The sequence below is a fragment of the Crotalus tigris genome, unplaced genomic scaffold (genome assembly GCF_016545835.1).
Source record: "Crotalus tigris isolate CLP2741 ecotype Arizona unplaced genomic scaffold, ASM1654583v1 scf7180000018413.2111637, whole genome shotgun sequence".
Taxonomy (NCBI): domain Eukaryota; kingdom Metazoa; phylum Chordata; class Lepidosauria; order Squamata; family Viperidae; genus Crotalus; species Crotalus tigris.
The window spans coordinates 446,664-471,007 of record NW_024096990.1 but is presented as its reverse complement, the minus strand read 5'-3'; the positions used below and the strand labels follow the sequence as shown (position 1 = coordinate 471,007).

General features: G+C 42.8%; 1 protein-coding gene across 3 annotated transcripts; it reads left to right on the top strand.

Annotated features, from left to right (window-relative positions):
* Nucleotides 1-5,197: 5,197 nt before the first annotated feature.
* Nucleotides 5,198-22,262, top strand: LOC120311980 (guanylate-binding protein 1-like). 3 transcript variants are annotated; one of them, XM_039352122.1, is made up of 11 exons: nucleotides 5,198-5,765; nucleotides 6,628-6,806; nucleotides 8,252-8,379; nucleotides 9,760-9,869; nucleotides 11,207-11,403; nucleotides 12,494-12,736; nucleotides 14,864-15,144; nucleotides 16,462-16,689; nucleotides 17,826-17,928; nucleotides 20,112-20,305; nucleotides 21,737-22,262. In XM_039352122.1, exons 2-11 carry the CDS (start codon nucleotides 6,635-6,637, stop codon nucleotides 21,971-21,973), a joined length of 1,893 nt encoding a protein of 630 aa, XP_039208056.1. In that variant the 5' UTR covers nucleotides 5,198-5,765; nucleotides 6,628-6,634; the 3' UTR covers nucleotides 21,974-22,262. The 3 variants fall into 3 exon arrangements, with proteins under 3 accessions (XP_039208056.1, XP_039208057.1, XP_039208058.1); XM_039352123.1 differs by having other exon boundaries at nucleotides 5,198-5,865; XM_039352124.1 differs by having other exon boundaries at nucleotides 5,199-5,765; nucleotides 16,462-16,674.
* Nucleotides 22,263-24,344: the final 2,082 nt, after the last annotated feature.

Here is a 24,344-nt window from a genome sequence, read left to right as displayed (position 1 = left end):
GTGCCTCTACTTCCTAGATTCTCTCCCAGGAAGTACCTCTGCTTCCTAGATTCTCTCCCAGGAAGTGCCTCTACTTCCTAGATTCAGGAAGTGCCTCTACTTCCTAGATTCTTTCCCAGGAAGTGCCTCTACTTCCTAGATTCTCTCCCAGGAAGTGCCTCTACTTCCTAGATTCTGTCCTAGAAAGTGCCTCTACTTCCTAGATTCTCTCCCAGGAAGTGCCTCTACTTTCTAGATTCTTTCCCAGGAAGTACGTCTACTTTCTAGATTCTCTCCCAGGAAGTGCCTCTACTTCCTAGTTTCTCTCCCAGGAAGTGCCTCTACTTCCTAGATTCTTTCCCAGGAAGTGCCTCTACTTCCTAGATTCTCTCCCAGGAAGTACCTCTGCTTCCTAGTTTCTCTCCCAGGAAGTGCCTCTACTTCCTAGATTCTCTCCCAGGAAGTGCCTCTACTTCCTAGATTCTCTCCCAGGAAGTGCCTCTACTTCCTAGTTTCTCTCCCAGGAAGTGCCTCTACTTCCTAGTTTCTCTCCCAGGAAGTGCCTCTACTTCCTAGATTCTTTCCCAGGAAGTGCCTCTACTTCCTAGATTCTCTCCCAGGAAGTGCCTCTACTTCCTAGATTCTCTCCCAGGAAGTGCCTCTACTTCCTAGATTCTCTCCCAGGAAGTGCCTCTACTTCCTAGTTTCTCTCCCAGGAAGTGCCTCTACTTCCTAGTTTCTCTCCCAGGAAGTGCCTCTACTTCCTAGATTCTTTCCCAGGAAGTGCCTCTACTTCCTAGATTCTCTCCCAGGAAGTGCCTCTACTTCCTAGAAATGACCTGGTTGCATTCTTGCTACAGTTATTTTAGATCCGTTCTGTACATTTAAATTCATGCCATTCAAATTCTTCTCAGACTTTAGGGACATTTCTTTAAGAAGCTGGAGATTTGATTTCAAAGCTTCATAGGCTTCTTGGGATGCCACAAGTTAAGTTCAGGCTTTGTGTTGAGCTCCTGTTTGTTTTAATCTTGATGTTTTAAATTGTGTCGGCAGGGGTTTATATATGACCCGAAGCCCAAATTGAGCGCATCACTTAAATGCTAATAGACCGGCTCTTTCAACACCCACCCAATTTAGGTGCTACATCTGAATGCTCTTTGCATAATTTATTTTACTTTCCCTGACAATATCGATCAGTGTTTTTCAGCCTTGGCAGCATTGAGACATCTGGACTTCCACTGCCACAATTTCCTGGGCACTGCTATGGATTTTTAAATATTTTCTTTAACAACAGTTTTATTGTGTTTGTTGAGTGAGAAGCCTATTTACACTAGTTCATTAACAGAACTTCCAAACTCCTACTAGAGTTCTGAATTTTTTATTTTCACTGTTACCCTGTGCATTTAACCTTGTTCTTAATTCTATTTTTAACTGTTCTTATCCCACTGAAGCATGGGATAACTAAATATCAATGTTTTTGCATTGCAACTGAGCCACATTAAGAAAGTACTTGTTTTAGCATATGACACCAGTGAGATTAGCAAAAATGTTTAAAAATACTTCAAATAACTGTTGGAAATGCAAACATTATCATATCTGGGGGACATACCCTAAAGCAAAAAGATTTTGGGTTAAAATACATTTATGGTTGGAGAAAATGACTAAAAAAATAAACAGACTTTAAACCAGAATTATTTTTGTTAGGAATAATATGAGTTAATTATGAGAAAGATTGCAGATATTTAATATTACACGTACTAATGGCAGCAAGAATTGTATTTGCCCAACATTGGAAAAATGAAAACTTAGCAGCTGAAGAAGTACTAATTAAGAAAATTCTAGAGTGTGCAGAAATGGATAGATTGACTTTAAAGATAAAAGAGAAAGAAGACTCCGTGTGCTTTAGAACATGAGATAATTTCTATCAATGGCTAGAAAAATGAGTCAGAGAGAAAGGAATGTGATATGTAATTTTGAACATATATTAGCAAGAGGAAGGCTATTGAGTGATTAATTAACATTGTTTATGGTAATTAACTATTATCTATTATTGTTTGTTCAATACATGAACCCAGACATTATGCTATTTGCTAAATATTGAGAATGTTATTTGGAAAAACCCCAACCCTAACCTTAATGCTAACACAAATCCCAACCCTGACCCCACCTTATTCCTAACCCTATAAAAACTAATAAAATCTATACAATAAAAAAAACACCTTGTTTTAGAACAGTAGTGGCAAACCTTTGGCACGGGTGCCAGAGGCAGTACTCAGAGCCCTCTCTGTGGGCACGCGTGCCGTTGCCCCAGTCCTAGGCCTTCAGCTGGATTTTCGTTTTAGGCCTCCGCCGCCGTGCAAAAACAAAAAAAAAGAATCAGTCAATTTCAACTTAACACGGAAAAAAAAAGATCTTGCAAAGTTGGAATTGATTGATTGAACTTTTTAGTCCCACCCAGTCTGCTGTTACCACCGCAGCCACGCCCACTCAATGGGCCACACCCACCCAGCACGCGGTGATGCATAAGTGGATTTTGGGTTGCAGTTTGGGCACTCGGTCTCTAAAAGGTTCGCCATCACTGCTTTAGAACTACAGTTCTAACATGTATTTGAAAGACAGACATTTTTCATAACCCATCATGGCGTTTTCAACACCTGCTCAACCTCCTGGTCTGCCATGCCGATTGATGGGAACCATAACACCATGGAAGGATCTGGTTGAAATCAATAGTTTCCGTGTGGGTCAAACCATGAATTGATCCGTCCAATGCTGGATTTGTTTTTCCCTGGTGTGATATAGCCAATGATCACACAAGGGAGGAAACGGCAACCTGTTTATTCTGTACAGGGCAAAGAGGTCTGCTCTTGGGGTTAAGTCACATAAATTGGCATAGCTTTAAGCACTTGAAAAATCAAGGATCATAATCATTAGCAAGCAAGGGGCAACAAGCAATAAAGTATTAACATATTGAGGGCGGGCCTCCCAGAAGCTGGTTCAGTACTAAAATATTACAGCCCTTGCTGTGTAAAGTCCACATAACTTGGCTTCCTTCACTTTCAGATTCTTGTTCTGCAATTCAGAAACACGGGAGAAGAAAAATATCTGTTCCAAAAGCGATTCAGTCATTTCTCAAAACAAGGCATCCATTTTTGTCAGGCTTCTGCATGGATTTTTTTTTTTTAAAGACAGCCCTGTTTTAAGAGTTGTATAATCTTTCAGCAGTCTTTTTTTTTTCCCCCTTCAAAAGAAGTGAGAAACTAAAAGTGGGCTGGAAGAGCAAAACAAGATAATTAGGACAAAGTCCCAGGCATTTGCAATAAATTCACAAATCAGCTTGGGTTGGGTTGCCCAAGAATCATTTAGAATATAGATAAAGAGATGGAACACGCTCAGATAATAATCTGGCCCCCAAGAGATTTTTGTTTCCTGATTGTACTCTGAATCAAAGTTGATTCCTTTTAGCTGAGCTGGGAAGAGTTCAGATTAAGGGGGTAAACATGTAGCAATTCATTTCTTGGAGGCTGGATGGAGGATATATTTATAATGAACAGCTACATTATTCGCTCTTTGTTTATATACTAGTGCAGGGGTGTCAAAATCAATTTCATTGAGGGCCGCATCAGCATTGTGGTTGCCCTCAGGGGGCTGGGTGGGTGTGGCCTACTGGGTGGGTGTGGATGGAGTAGGTGTGGCCTACTGGGTGGGTGTGGCCAGCTCTACGTCGTTCACATCAAGGGTGCCTGTGGGGGCCTGGGCAGGAGTGGGACAGATCTGGGGGTCTCTGGCAGAAGGGGGTGGGACCGGGGCAAGTGCCAAGGCATGGTCCACTGGAGGAGTCTTGCTGTTCTTCTCAGGCCATGGAAGGGAGGGGGCTTATGGAGCTAAGACTGAATGCGTTTCAGCATAGATGGCCACCACAAAATTGTACATTGGCTCCCAGCCGGCCTGGGCCAGGGCCAAGGCAGTGGGGGCCGTTCCCTCACTGTTTCCAGGATGGCTTCGCGGGCCACATAAAACCACTTCGCGGGCCGCATCTGGCCCCCAGGCCTTGTGTTTGACGTGTCTGTACTAGTGGCTTGCTCTGTTAGGGTGGCATCATTGATGGTGGCTCCACTCCTTTCTAGCACTGATGCCGTTACGTAATTGGATAATGAAACGTCTGCAAGAAACAACCAAGCTCAGAGAGCACCAAGGACCACACAAGTTGTAGGTTATTGGTACAAACCCCATGTAGCTCATGGCTTTCAACGAGCAGCAGCACAACTGTACCAGTGACATGCTTGAACATATAATGAGATCCAATAACCCCAGTTCCCCCCCCTTTCCAGCCTTTCCTCCAAGTTATGGGGTGACAAGTGGCAATTCCTTCCCAACACGTCTAGTAAACGGTGGTGTCGCACCCATCTCCTCTCCCTCCCTGCAGTCTCAATTTGTGCACTTTTAAAAACTATTAACAGCTTAGGTACAATATTAGATACATCTGTATTAGTTTTTTTTAATAATCACAGTGCTTAAAATATTAGCAACATATTTTCTGGATTTCAATGTCTAATTTAGTAATACATATTAAGTTCCTTTCACTCTACCTCATTTATCTAGCCAATTATAAAAAGTATTCCATGTTCTAAAATAAACTGAATTTCCTTTCATTATTGTCAATCTATCCACTTCTGAGCACTCTTAAGTTTTTTTTAATGAACGCTTCCTCCGCTGGTAATTCTTCATTTTTTCAAATATTGAGCAAATACAATTCTTGCTGCAGTTAATATATGTAAAATTAAATAAATACACTCTCATCATCACCTACAATTATACCTAATAAAAATAATTCTGGCTTAAACTATATGTTTTTTGGTCATTTTGGCTTAGATACAATATTGTAGGGGATCTCTTCAAAATTAATAATAATAATAATAATAATAATAATAATAATAATAATAATAATAATAATAATAATAATATAAAAGTTGGAAGAGACCTTGGAGGTCATCTAGTCCATCCCCTGCTCAGGCAGGAAACCCTATACCATTTCGGACAAATGGCTGTCCAGTTTCTTCTTAAAAACTTCCAGGGTTGGAGCATTCACGGCTTCTGGAGGCAGGTGGTTTCACTGGTTAATTGTTCTAACTGTCAAGAAGTTTCTCCTTAGTTCTAGGTTGCTTCTCTCCTTGATGAGTTTCCATCCCTTGCTTCTTGTCCTGCCTTCAAGAGCTTTGGAGAATAGCTTGACTCCCTCTTCTTTGGGGCAGCCCCTGAGATACTGGAAACTATCATGTCCCCTCCTCATCCTTCTCTTCATTAAACTAGACATACCCAATTCCAGCAACATCTTGAGCGAGTAACCCACGATGAAGCAACCAAGGCAAACTGCTAGTGCCTCCACTCAGTAAAAACTGACCATAAAGGTTATCTAAACCTAAAAATCGCCGCATAAGACGCTCATGTCCGTTACATTCACACGTGCGGATGGCACACGCGTTTATACAAAAAAAAAAAAAAAAAAACCCCAAACCCCCGACGCGTGCAAACCACAGTGAAAAGATCAGGCTGGGGTGTGTGTGTGTGTCAGCCAATCCCCCCTCCTCTCTCTGCACCCCTGCCCTCCCCAGCCAGATCTTATTCCCCGAAGTTGGCAGGCGGAAAGGTTTTCAGGATTTGTCCCGCCTGCCCGAGAGGCTGGCCGCCTTTGATGCCTGCCGCCGCGTCTTGATAAGAGCTGCGAGTCGGTCGCGGGAGGGCCGCGAAGAGAGCCGGAGGATCCCCGCCTGATCTCCTTTGCAAAGACGGTAAAAAGGGGATCCGGGAAAAAGGGGAGACGCTTTTCCCCACCTTGCCCTCCGGGCTCCGGTCCTTCGCCGCAGCTGCAGAGGCTTTCCTGGACTTGAGGTTGGGAGGGGGGGGCCCCGGGAAACAGAGACCCCCCCCTGGAAATTGGGGTGGGGGGAGTGAAGGGCTGGTGGGAGGGTCCCTTGGGGGGCCAGAAGGGTTTCTCCGGACAGGTGTGGGCGGGTGGGGGTGGGGGGGTCTCCCAGGTGAGAAATGCTTCTGGGGAAGCTGTGGGGAAGGTGGTCCCGTTTGAGCCCTGGGGGGGGGGGTTGGGGGCCAGAGGGGTTTTGCCCCATAGACAAGTTAGGGCGAAGGTTGGAGGTAGGGTGGAGTTCCGAGGGAGCTTGTGGGGAAGGGGACGTGGGGACCCCTCACTCCCTTTTGGACCGGGGTCTGTCTTGGCCCTGAAGACCCTCTGCCCTTCAGCCGATCAGGTTGGGGGCCAGAAGGGTGAGAGATTGGGGGGCTTCTGCACACAAATGCTTCTGGGGAAGCTGCTGGGTAGGTGGTCCCATTTGGCCCCTCACTGCCTTCAGTCCGGGTCTGCCACCGGGGTCTGGCTTGGCCCTGAAGACCCTCTGCCCTTCAGCTGAGTGGCTTCTGGAGATCTGGGGGGGGGGGAAAGATGGCTTGAGAAGGGACCTGTTGGGAATTACAAAACCCATCCGCTCGCTGGCCTGGGATGGGCCACTTGATGTCACTTGGAAATCACACACTTGGGGAAGGGTCTTTGACGCTCCTCCTTTGGGAGCTCACTGTGAAGAAAGTGCTGCAGCTGCCCCATCCTCTCTGCAGCTGCATCTCTCTCCCCCCCCCCCCCAGAGCCAGGATGGAGGCTCCGGTGTGCCTGGTTGAGAACAGGAAAAATCGCCTCCGTCTCTCTTCGGAGGGTCTCCAGTTGCTCTCGGACATCCAGAATCCGGTCGTGGTGGTGTCCATCGTGGGACCCTACCGCACGGGCAAGTCCTACCTGATGAACAAGCTGGCTGGCAAAAATTCAGGTGAGAAGGTCTGAGATGAACCAGGACAATATGGACCAGGGCGAAACCTGGGTGGGAAAATCAGCAAACCCCCCCCCTCCCGCCCAAGTCTGGGGTTTTCTGCTCCGATGGACAGGTTGTGCTTTCGTTTTCCAAAATACCCTTTGTGAGTGATCCAGTGACAAGGAAGGGACCCTTAGAAATGATGTCATCTTGCAGACGTTTATCATCCCCTTTATGATAGTAAGTTTGACAGTAAGTAAGAAAAGTACCAGAAGGCAAGAGAAGAAGCAATGGGTGGGAAGTAATCAAGGAGAGAAGCAACCTAGAACTAAGGAAAAATTGCCTAATGATGAGGAGGACAATTAACCGGTGGAACAGCTTCAGAAGTTGTGGGTGCTCCATCACTGGAGGCTTTTAAGAAGAGACTGGATAGCCACTTGTCTGGAATGGTATGGGGTCTCCTGCTTGTGCAGGAGGTTGGACTAGAAGACCTCCAAGGTCCCGTCCTGCTCTTTTATTATTAGGTCAGTGGTTCTCAACCTGTAGGTCGGGACCCCATTTGGGGTCGAACGACCATTTCACAGGGGTCGCCAAACAACGTAGTCCGCCATTTTCCCTCCCCTTTTCCTTAGCTGTGCTACTCCCTTTTATTCTCTTGGCTTTTGAAAGCCAATAGAATAGACTCTCTTGAATAGAGTCTAATTCTATTGGCTTTCAAAAGCCAATAGGAATTGTCCAGGCTGTCTCTGCCCTGCTGAGCCCGCCTAAAGTCCCATTCTGCAAATGGTGCTGCACCAGTTGAGTAGTCCTCGACTTACGACCGATTGAGTAGTCCTCGACTTACGACCGGTTGGGGGTCGCGGCATTAAAAAGGTTGAGAACCACTGTATTAGGTGATGTTGGCCTCGTGGGACAAAGCAGACAGGAAACCTGATCAAAGGAGCCAATTTTCTTTATTGTAAAGCTACCCTGACAGAATCTGAAAATTGAGTTCTCCACTCATTTCCTTTAGTGCCAGAGAATCTGGGGGGGGGGGTGGTCCTCTTCTGAGCCTCTTGCCCCTCCCACTGTCCATCAGAAGGCTGTGCTATCTCTTATCTGATCGTTTCCCAGGAAGTGTCTCTTTGCCCTTCTCCCAAGGTCTTTCTCCCCTCCCATTACAGAATGTCTAGATTGCTATTTTAATCAATACATGTTTATAACTCTTCTTCTGGTGTTTTTTTTTTTAGCTTCTCAGAAATGTAGGCTCCCTTATCTTTTGAGGACTCTTGTGCTTTTTTTTATATTGCAAAATGAAATATTTTTTGATGACCATTTTCACATGGGAAACTACACCCTTGCATAACTTCCTGTTTCAAGGTGTAAAGACAGGTGAACAACCTGTGTCTTATTATTAACTGTAGCTAACATATTACAGGTTGACCATTTTAGATCTAAACCATATCCCATTTTTCCATTTGTAGGCTTCTGTTTAGGCTCCACAGTGCAAGCAAAAACTAAAGGAATCTGGATGTGGTGTGTTCCCTATCCAGATAGGCCTAAGCAAACCCTTGTCCTTCTGGATACTGAGGGAATAGGTGATGTGGAAAAGGTGATTTTTATATTTTTATATTTCTTTGTATAAAAGAATTCAATTACTTCTGTTTTTGCTGATTTTCGTATTATTTGTCTGGCATTCCTGTCCATAAGATGATTTTGCAGTTTCTCAACTGGACTTGCTATCAATGCCTGATCATCTGCAAAGAGACGTTTGTTCATATTATTTCCATTCTTGGGTTTGGCTGTGCTTATGCTGTCAATGTAGGTGATAAACAATAGTGGGGATAGTTTTACTCCAGATGTTACTATGAAGGGTTCAGATGATCCTTGGTTTGTTTTGATTGGACTTCCGCAGTCACTGTATAAGATTCTGCATACTCTAATTAAGATGTTTTTTTAATAGAATAGAATAGAATAGAAATACAGAATAGAATAAAAATGTAGAATAGAATAGAATTCAGAATGAATAGAATAGAATAGTGGAATGGAATAGACTAGACTAGACTAGACTACAATTAGAATAGAATAGAATAGAATAGAATAGAATAGAGGAATGGAGTAGAAGACTAGACTAGACTAGACTAGACTAGACTAGACTAGACTAGACTAGACTAGATGAGACTAGACTAGACTAGACTAGAAATAGAATAGAGCTGAAACGGACCTTGGAGGTCTTCTAGTCCAGCCCCCTGCTCAAGCAGGAGAACCTATACCTATGTTTACTTACTCCACATTGAGTCAATGTTTGCCAAAACAATTTCCTATCAACTCTTACCAAATGCTTTCTCTTGGTCTACAAATGTGAGAAAGGGATTTTTATTGTATTCCATATTCTTTTTCTGTTGGTTGTTTAAGCACAAAAATTGCACCTGTGCAGCTTCTATTTCTTCTAAAATGCATCTCCTCTTCTGCTAATTGTGCTTCTATAACTGGTCTTGATCTTGTTTCTATTATCTTACCGTACATTTTCCCTTCATGGCTCAAGAGTCAGATGCCTCGATACAATAGCACTGAAAAAAGTGTCTTATACTGTATCTGATCCTCACACTTATGACCATCACAGTATCACCACGCTCACGTTATCATAATTTAGGCCCTGGGCAACTGGCATGTATTTACCATAGTTGTAGGATCCCCAAGTCATTTACAACTTTCCTAGCCAGCTAAGTAAATGGGGAAAGCTATTTACTTTGCTTTTACGTATACCTCCCCACCTGTTATTTGAAACTCTTGCAATGCGTGGCCTCAAATTTTCCTAAACTACAACTCCCAGCACCCTGGGACTGTCTGAATAGATGAATGACTCAGTGAATAAATACTGGAGTGGTGAACGAATGGTATCTTATGCTTATTAGAAGTTACCTTCTAACCGTCATAGATAAACTCAGCAGAAGTCAGAAACAGATCATAACCTATTCTTGTCCTTCTCTAGGGCAGCAATCAAAACGATGCCTGGATCTTCGCTTTGGCCGTGTTGCTGAGCAGCACCCTGGTCTACAACAGTGTGGGGACCATTGATCAGGCTGCTCTGGACAAGCTTCAGTATCCTTTTCAAGAATAGCTCTGTTTGCTGTGCCAGAGGTGGGGAAACTATGAGCCCTTTATGACTTGTGGACTTCAATTCCCAGAATTCCTGAGCCATCATGGCTGGCTGGGGAATTCTAGGAGTTGAAGTCCATAAGTCATAAAAGGGCCATAGTTCCCCACCCCTGTTCTGTGCAGTCAGATTTGGAGTGAGGCAGCTTTCAGGAACATCCTTGTCTACGTCATTTCCAAACTCGCCCACTGCATTTCCTCAGCGTGCTAAACTTAGTTAGATTGAATATTGATTACCTTACATGTCGGGGTATTGTGGAGGCCTAGAAAATGGGTTGAGGCAATGAACAGGTGAAGTCTATTGTTGGAACCCCATTGCTTTTCAACAGGGATAATTTTGTTTCGCTTTATTACAGTTTTATTATCAGTTTTAAGAAAGAAGGTAAAAGTTTAAGGGAAATTAATACAGAGTAAGAAAAGAGAAAAAAGAGATTAAAAAAGAGGAAAGGCAAAAAAGAAAGAAGAGAGAAAAAAAGGAAGTCAATTTTGTTATGCTTTAAATAACCATAACTGGCTCTGGAATTCTGTGAGTTGAGGTCCACAAGTCATACAAGGGCCATATCAGTATTCTCAAAAAGTGGGGAGACTATGGCCCCTTCATGACTCGTGGACTTCAACTCCCAGAATTCCTGAGCCAGCATGGCTCAGCATGGAAACCTCTCCCTTTCCCCTCAGCATGGCTGACACAGGAATTCTGGGAGTTGAAGTCCATGAGTCATAAAAGAGCCAAGGTTGCCTACCCCTGGCCTAGGCTTGTATTTCTCAATCTTGGGCACTCGGAAATGGGTGGACTTCAACTCCCAGAATTCCTGAACCAGCATGGCTCAGCGTGGAAATCTCTCCCTTTCCCCTCAGCATGGCTGACTTAGGAATTCTGGGAGTTGAAGTCCACAAGTCATAAAAGGGCCATAGTTCCCCACCGCTGTTCTATGCAGTCAAATTTGGAGCGAGGTACACTTCAGAAAATCCTTGCCTACATCATTTCCAAACTCATCCACTGTATTTCCCCACATGCTTAAGCTTGATTAGAGTGAATGTTGACTGGCTTACATTTCGGGGTATTGTGCAGACACAGAAAATGGGTTGAGGCAATGAATAGATGAAGTCTGTTATTAGAACCACGTTGCTCTTCAACAGGGATAATTGCACTTTATTCTGAGGCTATAATGTTGTTTCATTTATTTGACAATTGCCCTGGTAGCAAATCTTCTCTCTAGCCTTCAAGACCATCCTCTTTGTTCACTGCACATGTACATTGCATGATTCCTAAGCTGGGCCAACAGTTTTGTGACGGAGTTGTCTCAATATATCAAGTCAAAGGCTTCCTCCGCTCCTGGAGATACAGATGACTCTTCCGAATTTGTCGGCTTTTTCCCAATGTTTATCTGGACAGTGCGAGACTTCTCACTGCAGCTGGAACGGGACGGGCAATCCATCACGGAGGACGAATATCTCGAACACGCTCTGGAATTAAAAATAGGTAACTGATGACAAATGCAGCGTGAAGGTCTATGTGACCACTTGAATAAGGAACAGAAGCCTCAGCCCTAAACTTTCCTTCTTTAGGGAGTCCCAGAATAGACCTCAAGAGGTAAAAAGTATCACCCAAGCTAGTTTGATCTAGAAATGAAGACACCAGACTAGAAACCAGGAAATTGTAGGTTCTACTAATTTAGGCAAGGAAGTCATCTGAGTGACGGAGCATTGTAAAATAAGACTCAGCAGATATGATACAATAAAAAATAATTGAACTTTGAAACAGGCTAAATCGACAACAAAAATACCCAGTAGGAATATGTTTTTCTTAGGAAACCCATTTCATTCTCAGTAGTCACGGCACTGAAATAAAAGCTGAGTTGTTTTCCTCATTTGTTCCCTAACCAAATTACTTGTTGTACAATAAGCAGTGGTGTTATTTCTTCAATGCTCCGTTTTCTCGATTAATTTAAATCAGGGTTGCAACTGCCAGAAGCTGCCGCTTGAAATTTCAGGTTGCAATTTGCATATACTTTGGTGGCTGAGTCTGCAGGTTAAAAGACTAAATCACCCTTAATTTGTACATCACCTTTCCACAAAATCCTTCTGGGTAAATCACAGTGCAGTGTGTTAAATAGAGGCTATCCGAAGTCACTGGTTTGGAAACCAGAAAAACTCACATTATAGATTTGTGGCCTCTATAAGAGAGAAAAGGTGGATAAAGTAAGAGGAGAAACATGTACTAGGTAAGGATAACAGTGAAATGGCACTAAATAATAGAGATGAGAACAATTAATGTGAGAACAATTAATCAGTGGAACAACCTGCCTCCAGAAGCAGTAAATGCTCCAACCCTGGAAGTTTTTAAGAAGAGACTGGACAGCCATTTGTCCAAAATGGTGTAGGGTTTCCTGCCTGAGCAGGGGGTTGGACTAGATAACCTCCAAGGTCCCTTCCAACTTTACTACTACTACTACTACTACTACTACTACTTCTACTATTATTATTATTATTATTATTATTATTATTATTAGATAGGAACTTTCCCCAGTGAAATTCAGATTTACCTGCCAGGTGGACATGTTGCTTTCTAGGTAACAGTCAGAAGAAGCAGACATTCAATATGCCACGGAAATACATCCGACTATTTTTCCACACCCGGAAATGCTTCGTCTTTGATTCCCCTACTAAAAGTCGGAACTTGCGCTATCTGGAAAATATGGTAGATACTCAGCTGGAGCCTGAATTTGTGGAACAAGCAAAGAAATTTTGTCATTATGTCTATGCGACATCCCAAGAAAAGACTCTTCCAGGCGGACATGTTGTCACTGGCAACTGTGAGTCCTTCTAGCTCTATCATTATTATTATTACTAGCTGTACCCAGCCACGTGTTGCTGTGGCTCAAGAAAGAAAAGAGAAAGCACACATTTGTAATATGTTTAATTTCACAATGCTTGTGGGTATGCAGTATTTTTTGTTGTTTCATTGTATGTGCAGATATAGAGATTACGTCCAACAGATGGCGCTGTTTTTCAAAAAAAGCATGTTTTTACCTGTTTTTCAAAAAAGCGTGTTTTTACCTGTCACAGGTGTGACATCTATATAATATAGGTATATAAAAACATGTGCATATTTGAATGCAACGTTGTGTCAAAATTTCAAAGCAATCGGTGAAGAACGTTCGGAGATTTAAGATTTTGAAGAAACGAACATTTACATTTTTATTTATATAGCTTGTGTTTGGTTGTATACAGGTAGGCCTCGATTTACAACGGTTCATTTAGTGACTGTTTGAAGTTACAGCAATACTGAAAAAAGTGATTTGTAATTATTTTTCACACGTCCGTTGCAGAATCCCCTCTAGTCAGGTGATCAAAATTCAGACGCTTGGCAACTGGCTCATATTTATGACGGTCGCAGTGTCCTGGGTCATGTGATCCTCTTTTGCGACCTTTGGTCAACCAAAGTCAATGGGGAAGCCAGATTCACTATTACTGATTTAAAAACTGCAGTGAGTCACTTAACAAGAAGTGTTAAGTGTAGCAAGGAAGGTCATAAAATGGGGCAAAATTCACTTAAGAAATGTCTCACTTAGCAACAAAAAATGGGGCTCAATTGTGGTTGTAAATCGAGGAATAACTATACTCAGCCAGATGTTTATATTGGATTTGGCATTTTGATCCAATGGAGTTCTTCTCAAGGACCTGGGATAGGCAGATGTGGATGTTTGAGGACGTTAAAGGTAACGTCACAGCATGTCAACTTGTCCAACTACAGTTGCCTTTTGCAACTGACTGATGGAGATTTTGTCATTGCTGATGGTGTTCAAGTGGTGCTCCAGTTATTTTGATTGCCCAGGTGCCTATTAATATGAGTTCCATCTTTGCTTTCTTTTGCCACAGTAGTTCTATTTCTATTTGCAGGTCTTCTTTGTATTTAGTTATCTTCTTGAGTTCTTTCTCTTCTGTTCTCTGTCTCCAGGTATTGCCACATCAACTATTCAGATTTTTTTTGTCTTTCTTTTCAACACTTGTTAAGTCTGGGGTGTTATTAGTATAAGCCAGGGACAGCTGGAAAATTTGCATGCACTATGCCTCATTCTGTTGAATGAAGTCTCCTCCAGAAAGCCATGCAGGCTGGACCATCTAGCCCATGGGTAGGCAACCTTGGCTCTTTTATGACTCATGGACTTCAACTCCCAGAATTCCTGAGCCAGCATAGTCCATGAGTCATAAAAGAGCCAAGGTTGCCTACCCATGGGCTAGATCAGTGGTTCTCAACCTGTGGGTCGGGACCCCATTTGGGGTCAAACGACCATTTCACGGGGGTCGCCAAACAAGGCTGTCCGCCATTTTCCCCCCTTTTCTTTGGCCACGCTCCTGGCACCCGGTGATGTATAAGTGGTTGGGGGTCACCACAACATGGGGAACTGTATTATGGGGTTGCGGCATTGGAAAGGTTGAGAACCACTGGGCTAGATGGTCCAGCCTGCATGGCTTTCTGGAGGAGACTTCATTCAACAGAATGAGGCATAGTGCATGCTGATCTAGCCCAACTGGCAAGCATGATGCTTTTTCAACTGGACTTTCTTTGTTTTCCCTGAAAACTTTTTGTGTCTCATCTAAGAAGCTTCTTCAGTTTTGACTGGATGGTGGAGAATGGAAGGATCGATATTCCCTGTGGTCATCTGGTCATTAGCACTCTTTCTGAGAGTCGTTGAGTCCGAACTGAAGAAGCTTCTTGGATGAGAAATGAAATATCATCAAGGAAAAAGTCCAGTTGCCTGTTGAAAAAAACACCTTTGGGACAACCATGACCTGGATGAGTGAGAACCAACATAGACTATTGGCAAGCATGTTATGGCACAGTGCCTTAAATTCTTGAGTCTGCTCCACAAAGAGCAACGATAGCTGAATATGGCTGGCTGATGGTTCAACGATCTATATTATTTTTCTTTATGCAGTATTGGCAAAGTTGGTTGAGACCTACGTGGATACTATCTCTAGTGGGAATATTCCCTGCCTGGAGAACACAGTCCTGGCTTTGGCTGAGATTGAGAACAGGGCAGCCCTGCAGGAAGCTGTTGCTCGCTATGCGCAACTGATGGACCATAGCTTGCAGCTACCCACTGATAGTCTCCAGGAACTTCTGGACAAACACAAAATATGTGAGGAACAGGCTCTCCAGATGTTCATGGCTCGTGCTTTCAAGGATGATACACGTGAATTCCAGGTTGAACTCATGGTAGGTAATCTTGTATGACACCAACCTTTATAGATAATACTGAAAACTGGTGGCTCCTTGTTCTGGAACTTAACCTCCAGTATTTTCTGTAGTTATAAGACTACAGAAAATATGGAATTGATGGAGATGGCCAAATGGTTTTTATTAAAGAGAAGAACTCTTCTTGTTTTGTTTCTGTCCAGAAAATGCTCCTGACATTTTTGCTCAAAGTTGAAAACAGAAGTTTCTTTCTGCATATTTATCTTATAATAAAGTTTTAAAAATATTTTAGAAAAGAATACAAAACATAGTATTCTTGTTCTAGCCTCGCAGAAGTGGTGTAGATGTTCCTAGTCAAGATATTGGTGGATGGCTATATCGCCAGGTGTTTTATTTGGAAATGTGCCTGATTGCCGTGAAGGACAAATGATGGATGTGGGAAGGAACATCCAGGAGAATTGACAGGATGATGAGGGATGTTATCATCAGCCCTTTTGGAAAATTCTGTTCCTGTTCTAAGAATTAAGTATCTTCTAGTACAGTGGTGGCGAACCTATGGCACGGGTGCCAGAGGTGGCACTCAGAGCCCTCTCTGTGGGCACGCGTGCCGTCGCCCCAGTCCTAGGCCTTCAGCTGGGTTTTATAAAACCTTTTCGCTTTAGGCCTCCACCGCCATGTGCAAAAAAAAAAAAAAAAGTTGAATCAATCAGTCAATTTCAACTTCTCACGAAAAAAAAAAGATCTCGCAAAGTTGGAATTGATTGATTGAACTTTTTAGTTCCACCCAGTCTGCTGTTACCACTGCAGCCACACCCACCCAATAGGCCACACCCACCCGGCACCCGACGATGCATAAGTGGGTTTCGGGTTGCATTTGGGCACTTGGTCTCTGAAAGGTTCACCATCACTGCTCTAGTAACTAGTTCAGTGTTTCTCAGCCTTGATGGCTTTAAGTTGTGTGGACCTCAGCTCTCAGAATTCCACAGCCACCAATACTGGTTGAGGAATTCTGGGAGTTGAAGTCCACACATCTTAAAGCCCTGTTGCCCTGAAGAGACACTGCTCTAGTTAAATTAAAGCAGGGGTCTTCAAACTTGGCCCTTTTATGACGTGTGGACTTCAACCCCCAGAATTCCTCAGCCAGCGTGCCTGGCTGAGGAATTCTGGGAGTTGAAGTCCACAAGTCATAAAAGGGCCAAGTTTGAAGACCCCTGAATTAAAGGAAGAGCATCTACCATTTCAAGTTGGGATGAAGGTCTGTTTAATCACGGAAGACCACAAACATGGATTTGTTTGTCAAATCTCAGTTCTTGCTATGTTATCTCTTGTTCCTACCAGAAAACTCTGGATAGCAAGAAAGAAGAGTACTGCCAGAAAAATAAAGAGAAATCCTCCGAAATCTGTTCAGCTTTATTAGCCTCACTGTCTGAGGGCCTGGAGCAGAATATCAAGAACGGAAGCTATTCCCGAGCTGGTGGCCACCAGGAATTTCTTAATGACCTCCAGAAACTGGAGAAACAATTCTTTGATACACCTAAGAAAGGAATCATGGTACAAAATGATGAGGTTTGCTAAATTAATACTCACAAAGGCTGATGTAGTTCTGTTAGGCCAGACTCCGTAACATTGGATAAAGCTGTCGGGAAAATGAAGCATGTAATGTACAGATGGACCTGATGGCTCCTTGGTTAAAAATGCTGAGAGTTTGAGACCTGAGCGCAGTGCAACGAGTGAGCTCCCGTTTCGTGCTCCAGCTCAGTTCAAAAGCAGGCAAATGCGAGTAGATAAATAGGTACCGCTTCAGTGGGAAGGTAACAGCATTCCATGTGTCTCAGCTATAGCCAAGCTGGCCATATGACCATGGAAATTACAATGCTGGCTCCCTCAGTTAAGAAACAGAGATGAGCACTGGCCCCTAGTGTCAGACACAACTCTTATTATTATTATTTCCGATCGTGATAACAAATGTTTCATTTTTGGGTGAAATTCCCATCATTGCACACCTACCTCCCTGGCATCAAGACTGTCCTTTTGTGTTTAAAATGTCCTTTTGACGAGCTACAGGAAGACAATTTTCCCCCAATTCGGCATGAGATTTCACTTGGTGTCCCCCATTTGACAGCAGGGAGATCGTTCAGGTAGACACGCAGTTCCTGTGCTCCATACGAATATGGGGTGAATCTACCTCTAATATTTTACTGTTCTGGTCCAAACAAGAGATCTGCTTTAATCCTGTTCGTCACAGACAGATAAACTCCAAAGACCGATTAATATTCAAATTATTTATTCTTCAGGAATCTCTAAACAATAACTTATAGTCAAGAAGAGTTCTTCTGACGAACGTATCATACTCTTTCCGTTCTTGTGGTGTAAAATATTAGAGGTAGATTCACCCCATATTCGTATGGAGCACAGGAACCACATATCTGTCTTACACAAAGGCTTTTACATATACCTAGCCAGGAAGTCCAGTCATAAACTTTGAAGCCCCTCCCACTGACTAGATAAGATATAGGACTGACTAACAGTAGACTACATTTCCCAGAGGCCATCTCTTAAGGAGACAGCATTAACCCTTTAAATGCTAAATGCTCTAACACAGTTCTTAATTCCTAAGCTAGCTACCATCTGGTCCAGCAAACTTCTCATCGCTGGCGTCTCTGCGTCACTCCAGCTCTCTCTCTCTCTTTTCCTTCAACCAGGCATGGAAGATCCTGAAAAAATTCCTCCGGGGCAAGGAAGACATCAGCAAAGCCATCCTTCAAAATGACAAAGCCCTTCAAATGAACGAGAAGGAAATAGCAGGTAAAGGTGTGAACAAGCTGTCGGATGATGCTGGGGTGTTGGTTCTGCTTTGGAGGTGGGAACAGACTTGTTTATCCTTAAACTCATTGGGAAAATGCTTTCCTCTCCCCTTTGAGTAAGCACTTGGTAATGAAAGATGGAGCGGTGTCCTTTTTAATAATAATAATGATAAAGTTGAAAGGGACCTTGGAGGTCATCTAGTCCAACCCCCTGCTCAGGCAGGAAACCCTATACCATTTCGGACAAATGGCTGTCCAGTTTCTTCTTAAAAACTTCCAGGGTTGGCGCATTCACCGCTTCTGGAGGCAGGTTGTTCCACTGGTTAATTGTTCTGACTGTCAGAAAGTTTCTCCTTAGTTCTAGGTTGTTTCTCTCTTTGGTTAGTTTCCACCCGTTGCTTCTTGTCCTGCCTTCAGGCGCTTTGGAGAATCGCTTGACTCCCTCTTCTTTGTGGCAGCCCCTGAGATATTGGAAGACTGCTATCATGTCCCCCCTCGTCCTTCTCTTCGTTAAACTAGACATACCCAATTCCAGCAACCATTCTTTATAAGTTTTAGCCCCCAGTCCCCTAATCATCTTTGTTGCTCTTCTCTGTACTATTTCTAGAGTCTCAGCCTCTTTTTTACATCGTGGTGACCAAAGCTTGATGCAGTATTCCAAGTGTGGCCTTACCAAGGCATTGTAAAGTGGTATTAACACTTTTCTGCAGCATTATCCAATATTTGTAACTGCATTCATTTATATCCCAATAAATGAACTGCAAAATGGTGAGCAGGAGAGCCCAGGACCTTGGGAAGGAGCTGATCCAAGCATATCACACCCGTTTTAAGATTTCTTTTTTTTAGAAAAAAAGGATTCTAGGGGAAATAATTGTCTTTCCTAAAACGTTCGTGTAATTTGTTTAATGCCTCTTTGGGCCATATTCTTGTAATTCCCCTACAGCAGCCAATAGCCTTCACTTGTTCCAAACACCTCATTACAGTGAGGCTGGAAATGTGTACAGGTCATCCTCGACTTACAACAGTTCATTTAGTGACCGGTCAAAGTCACAAGGGCACTGAAAAAATCGATTTATGACCATTTTTCACACTTATGACTGTTACAGCATCTTCACGGTCACGTGAATCCAGATGCTTGGCAGCTGATTCATAGTTATGACGGTCGCAGTGTCCCAGGATCACGGGATCCCCTTCAAGCAAAGTCAATGGGGAAGCCAAGTTCCCTTAACAATTGCATCACTTAGCTGACAACTTCAGTCATTTACTTAACACCTGTGGCAAGAAAAGTCATAAAATGGGGCAAAATTCACTTAAGAAATGACTTGCTAAGCAGCAGAAATGTTGGGCTCAATTGTGTGGTCGTAAATGGAGGACCTGAATTGTACTTTATGACTGAGTGGCTGAGGGATGGAACCTCTGATCATAATTAAGCAAGGGCTGCCTGTAGCCAAATCTACTTATTTATTGCAATACAATCGTGGCCAAAATTGTGGAAATCTTTTGGGAAAAAGTGTATTTTTTGAGGTTTGAAGGCTAATAACACCACTTTTTTGGGGGGAGCAGTACCATAAAATTATATATCAATGGAAAGATAATTTAATCAAGAACGTAATGCAACAAAGTTTGTTCAATTATCTGTACTGTATTCTATGAAACGTTATAGCCAAATAATCAGAAAAGGGAAGTACAACTTGCTTAGATTGATCTCAGGTAGCTTTCCTTCATCTGATGGTAGCCAATGAGTGTGAGTGTTTAGAGAGCCAATCGGGTGTCATCTTGTTTTGGCAATGAGCCAATCAGATCACGGTAGGATCCAGTGATTGATGTCATGTATTGAAGCTGAGAGGAGGACATTTGTCAGTGTGTTATGTGATCGCTATTGAGTTGGTTGGGGTTTTTTTGTGTTCTTTCATTTGGTGAGCTTGTAAAACGTAATAAAATTAAAGTCATGGTGCAAAGAGTTGACTGGTCACCCAGAAAGCGATGTAAAATAGTATTTATTAAGCGAACAAGGCTACAGTTATAAAGAAATGAGAAGAAAAATGGGTGGAAACTTAACCAAAGGTGGCATTTCTACTGTACACTTTTCCCAGAAGGTTTCCACAATGTTGGCCACTACTGTATTTGCCAGCTTGCACATCACCTGCAGTTGTTTATGTCTTCCTCCCCCCCCCCCCGGTTTAGATGAAAAGATGAAGGCCAAAGCCAAAGAACTAGAAAAGGAGGTTCAGAAGCTGGAAAAAGAAATGTCAAAACAGAAATCGGCGGACCACAAACAGAGTCAGGACATGAACTTTCACATGCTGAAGAAGAAGAGGCTGGAAGAAAAGAAGCAGAGGCTGGAAGAATACGAGAAGATGATCGAAAGCAAACTCAGGGTAAACACGATAATCTCAGCTTGCTGTCGTTGGGAGGTCGGGTTTTAACAAACAGGCAGACTTTCAAAACTGAAAAGCAATGGGTTTAGGACAAGCGTACTGCAAGTATCTCTTTCACGAATGAAGGTGAATATACGTGTCCCAGGAAAATGCTTCAGGATCCAATCTGGATTGGTCAATAAGCAAATCATCCCATCAATCAATTTTGCAGCTACTAAGATTGTTGGACGAGCAGGTCCAAAAACAGTCAGGACAGTGATTGGAACCTGGGAAACAAGCCTCTCGTCAGTCGAGTGGAGTGCTGATTTGCCCCCAGCTTATCAAGTATTTAGAAGGCGAGGGCTGGGCAGCACAAGCAAACGACAACCAATGACTTAAAAAGCCAGTCATCAACAGACCCCAGTCAACATCTAAAAAGCCGCATACAACAGGCACCACAAAAATACACAGAAAAGCACGCACTCTGCTAGAGAGACGTTTCCTGAAGATGGGCTCAGGAGACAATGCCCCTGGTCCCGGCGACGGACTCAGATTGGATCCCGAAGTATCTCTTTCTTTATTTTGTCACAGTCATTAAGCGAGACAGCCCATGACTATACTGTACTTGTACTGACTTATGATGTCAGCTCTGGCTGTGATCTGTTAGGAGTAATAGAAGAGGAAATGAAAAGAGGATTTTCCCCCCCTCCTCAAAGCGCAAAGAATCTTTTGTGATTTGGGGAATGAGGATTTCTGACACAGACGGCTTTGAATTCCCATTTCCTGTGCTACTTTATATGCTAACTGGTGCAAAAGCCACGTGAATTGTTCACTGCAGGACACACCTCACCCTGGCCGAGAGAGTAACTGAGCTGAATTATAGGGATCTAATGGGGTAGAGTCAGTGGGGGGATTCAAATATGTCAACAACTGGTTCTCTGTGTGGATGCTGCTTCCGGAAGTCCATTCTGGGCCTGGGCAACAAAAAATTAGCTACCGGTTCTGCCGAAGTGGTGGAACTGGTTGAATCCCACCACAGGAAGGGAGGGAGGAAGGAAGGAAGGAAAGAAGGAAGGAAGGAAAGAAGGAAGGAAGGAAGGAAGGAAGGAAGGAAGGAAGGAAGGAAGGAAGGAAGGAAGGAAGGAAGGAAGGAATGGTGGGATTCAAATATGTGAACAACCGGTTCTCTGTGTGGATGCTGCTTCCGGAAGTCCATTCTGGGCCAGTTCTGCCGAAGTGGTGAGAACTGGATGAATCCCCACCACTGGGTGGAGTCCATATGAGGTTATTTCCTGCTTTTCTCATTTACAAAATTACACTTTGACAGGAATTGACCAAGTAGATCTTGAATCTCTTTCTTTCTTTCTTGGGTACATCCTTGAACACGGTCTAGGACAATAATCACGTCTTTTGCTTTCAGTCTCATGATGCTGATGTTTGCTCTGTCCGCAGGAGCAGAAGGCTTTATTGGAAGAGGGTTTTGAGAAGGAGGCGAGCCAGCTGAACGAGGAGATCGAGGAGCTTAGGAAGAAAAAGGAAGAGGTGGAAAAACCAAGCTGGATCTCCTCAGCGTTGGAAAACCTGAAAACTGCGATCCGTGAAAAATTATCGAAAATTCACGAGGAGGTTATTGAACCGGTTGTAGACCGCTTCAAAACTCTAATCCAGAATACAAGTTCAAAGGACTGATCAAGTGCTTTTACATCCTGAAAATGACCTGGCTGCATTCTTACTAGAGTTGGTGTAGATACGTTCGGTCCATTTAAATTCATAGTATGCAAAATCATTCTCAAACTTTAAGGACATATCTTTAAGATCTTTGAGATTTAGCATTTGAAGGCCTCAGAGGCTTCCTTAGGTGTCACAAGTTGAGGTCAGGCTTTATGTTAAACTCCTGTTTGTTTGTTTGCTTGTTTGTTTTAATCCTGATGTATTAAATCATATTTGGGGGTGTTATAGATGACACCAAGGCTAAAAACTCTTTCCTTTCCTTGGCAATATAGTTCAGTGTATCTCAACCTTGGCAATTTTAAGACATATGGACTTCAATTGCCAGAATTCCCCTAGCATTGATAGAGATTTTTAAGTAGTCTCCTTAGTAAGATGACCAACCGTCCTCCTTTAGGGAGGACAGTCCTTCTTTTGTAAATTCTGTCCTCTCTCGAAAAGTGTCCTCCTACATGTCCTCCTTTTTGATATTTGAAGACTAATCTGTAAATCTCCGTATTCGATCGATGCCGATCCAATCCGTTGCGTGTGATGTGATGTATTTGTACTTGACATGACGATTCGTCAAGGCTCGGTACAGTACAGCGAGACACGATTATGAGACGCATGCGCTCCGCACAGAACTATTTTGAGAGAGTGCGCCGCGCGCAAGAGTGCGCCGCACGCAAGTGGCTTTGTTTACTTCTTACCGAAACACGACACGGCACACACGCACACCTTAGACTCACTTTTTTTCCTTCGATTTATTTGTGTCCTCCTTCTCATTGTAAAAAAGTTGGTCACCTTATCTTTAGTGTTAATTGTGTTACCAGATGGGTGAGGAGCCAATTTTCACAGCAGGAGCTTCATAAACCAGAACTCCCCAGGCCTAATTCAGATTCATATTTCTGAAGCTTTTAACTTTGATTTCCACTTTGAACCTGTGCGTTTCAATCTTGTTTTTTAATCCTGTTTTGATCATGTGTTTATAGCGGCTCTTGTAATCTGGCCAGAGTCACTTAAGTCAGGTGAGCAATTCAGAAATTTAATAAATAAATAGTTCATTTAATTAGCCCAAGCAGCTGAGTATGCCTATTGTATCCCACTCAGCCATCACAGAATTACATATCAAGTTTTTTGTATTGAAACAGGCTGTTTCAAGGCTTGCGGTGCCATCTTTGGAATGGGATGAAAAGTTTTTTCCCCATGTTCTTCCATGCAGCTTTAAAAACCGGTTCCCAAATAGGTGGCAAGTAGCTTTTTCTTTTTTTTTTATTAAAAGTTTTAAAAAATTTACAATATAAGCCCCTCCCACCCCTTCCCCCCTCCCCCACTTCCCAGAGCTGATTACAGGGTAACAAATAAACAAACATAATCTATCTAACATAAACCAACTATACTATCAAACGAAACCATAACGCACTTTAACTCCTTTTCAAAACAAATATTAACAAATTAAAACAAAAATAATAATATAATTAAAATTATTAATAATTATCTAACATCTACACATATGCAAGATAATACTTATCAGTTTCATATTTCTTTTGAATATAATTAATCCATCTTTTCCAAACCATAATATATTTTTCTTGTGATTGATCCTTCAAATAGGCGGAGATTTCCGCCATTTCTGCTAAATTAGACACCTTAAGTATCCATTCTTCCAAGGTAGGCTGTGAGTTTTTCTTCCAATATTGCCCCACCAATAATCTTGCAGCTGTTATAAGATTCAACATCAAACTAATTTCTTTAACATCAAAATCTACAATAAGCAAGTAACTTCTTATGGGTACAATGTACATCTGGTTGTAACATTTAAAGTAAATCCTCCGGGAAGTGTTTGCTATCTACTGTGATGGAAGGAAAACTGGGGATTGCGAGTGATTGGGATCAGAGGCAATAAAAACAGGAGAAAGATCTTTGGTGGGTAGAACAGGTGGGGGAACAGCAGCAGCATAAGAAGAGCTGTAAATAAATATATTCTTCATTTTTTCTTTCCTCTGTATTTTTTCTTCTTCCTTTATTTGGCTCATCCAGCTTGGTTATAATCAGAGTGATTGGAAAAACTTCCAAAAACTTTCAACTGCTTTTTTTTTGAAAAAACCAAAAAACCAAAATAGTAAACACAAAATCAAAAGACCCCGGCTTCGAATCCCACCTTTAGGCATGAAGCCAGCTGGGTGTTCTTGAGCCAGCCCTTTCTCTGAGCCCTAGGACAGAGGCAATGGCAAGCCGCTTCCGAACAACCTTGCAATAAAAATGCAGGAATTAGTGGAGGAGGTCGTCAGAGGTCAACAAGAATTCAGAGACCAGACAAAAGAAAAAAAAGAAAAAATTAATGTGAAATGGA

Bases quoted from the DNA above. Each gene is read 5' to 3' on its own strand.
- LOC120311980 (XM_039352122.1), top strand. From the start codon at position 6,635: ATGGAGGCTCCGGTGTGCCTGGTTGAGAACAGGAAAAATCGCCTCCGT. The intron at 16,690-17,825 runs GTTTGCTAAATT...TCCTTCAACCAG, and splicing joins TCATGGTACAAAATGATGAG to GCATGGAAGATCCTGAAAAA. The intron at 17,929-20,111 runs GTAAAGGTGTGA...CCCCCGGTTTAG, and splicing joins GAACGAGAAGGAAATAGCAG to ATGAAAAGATGAAGGCCAAA.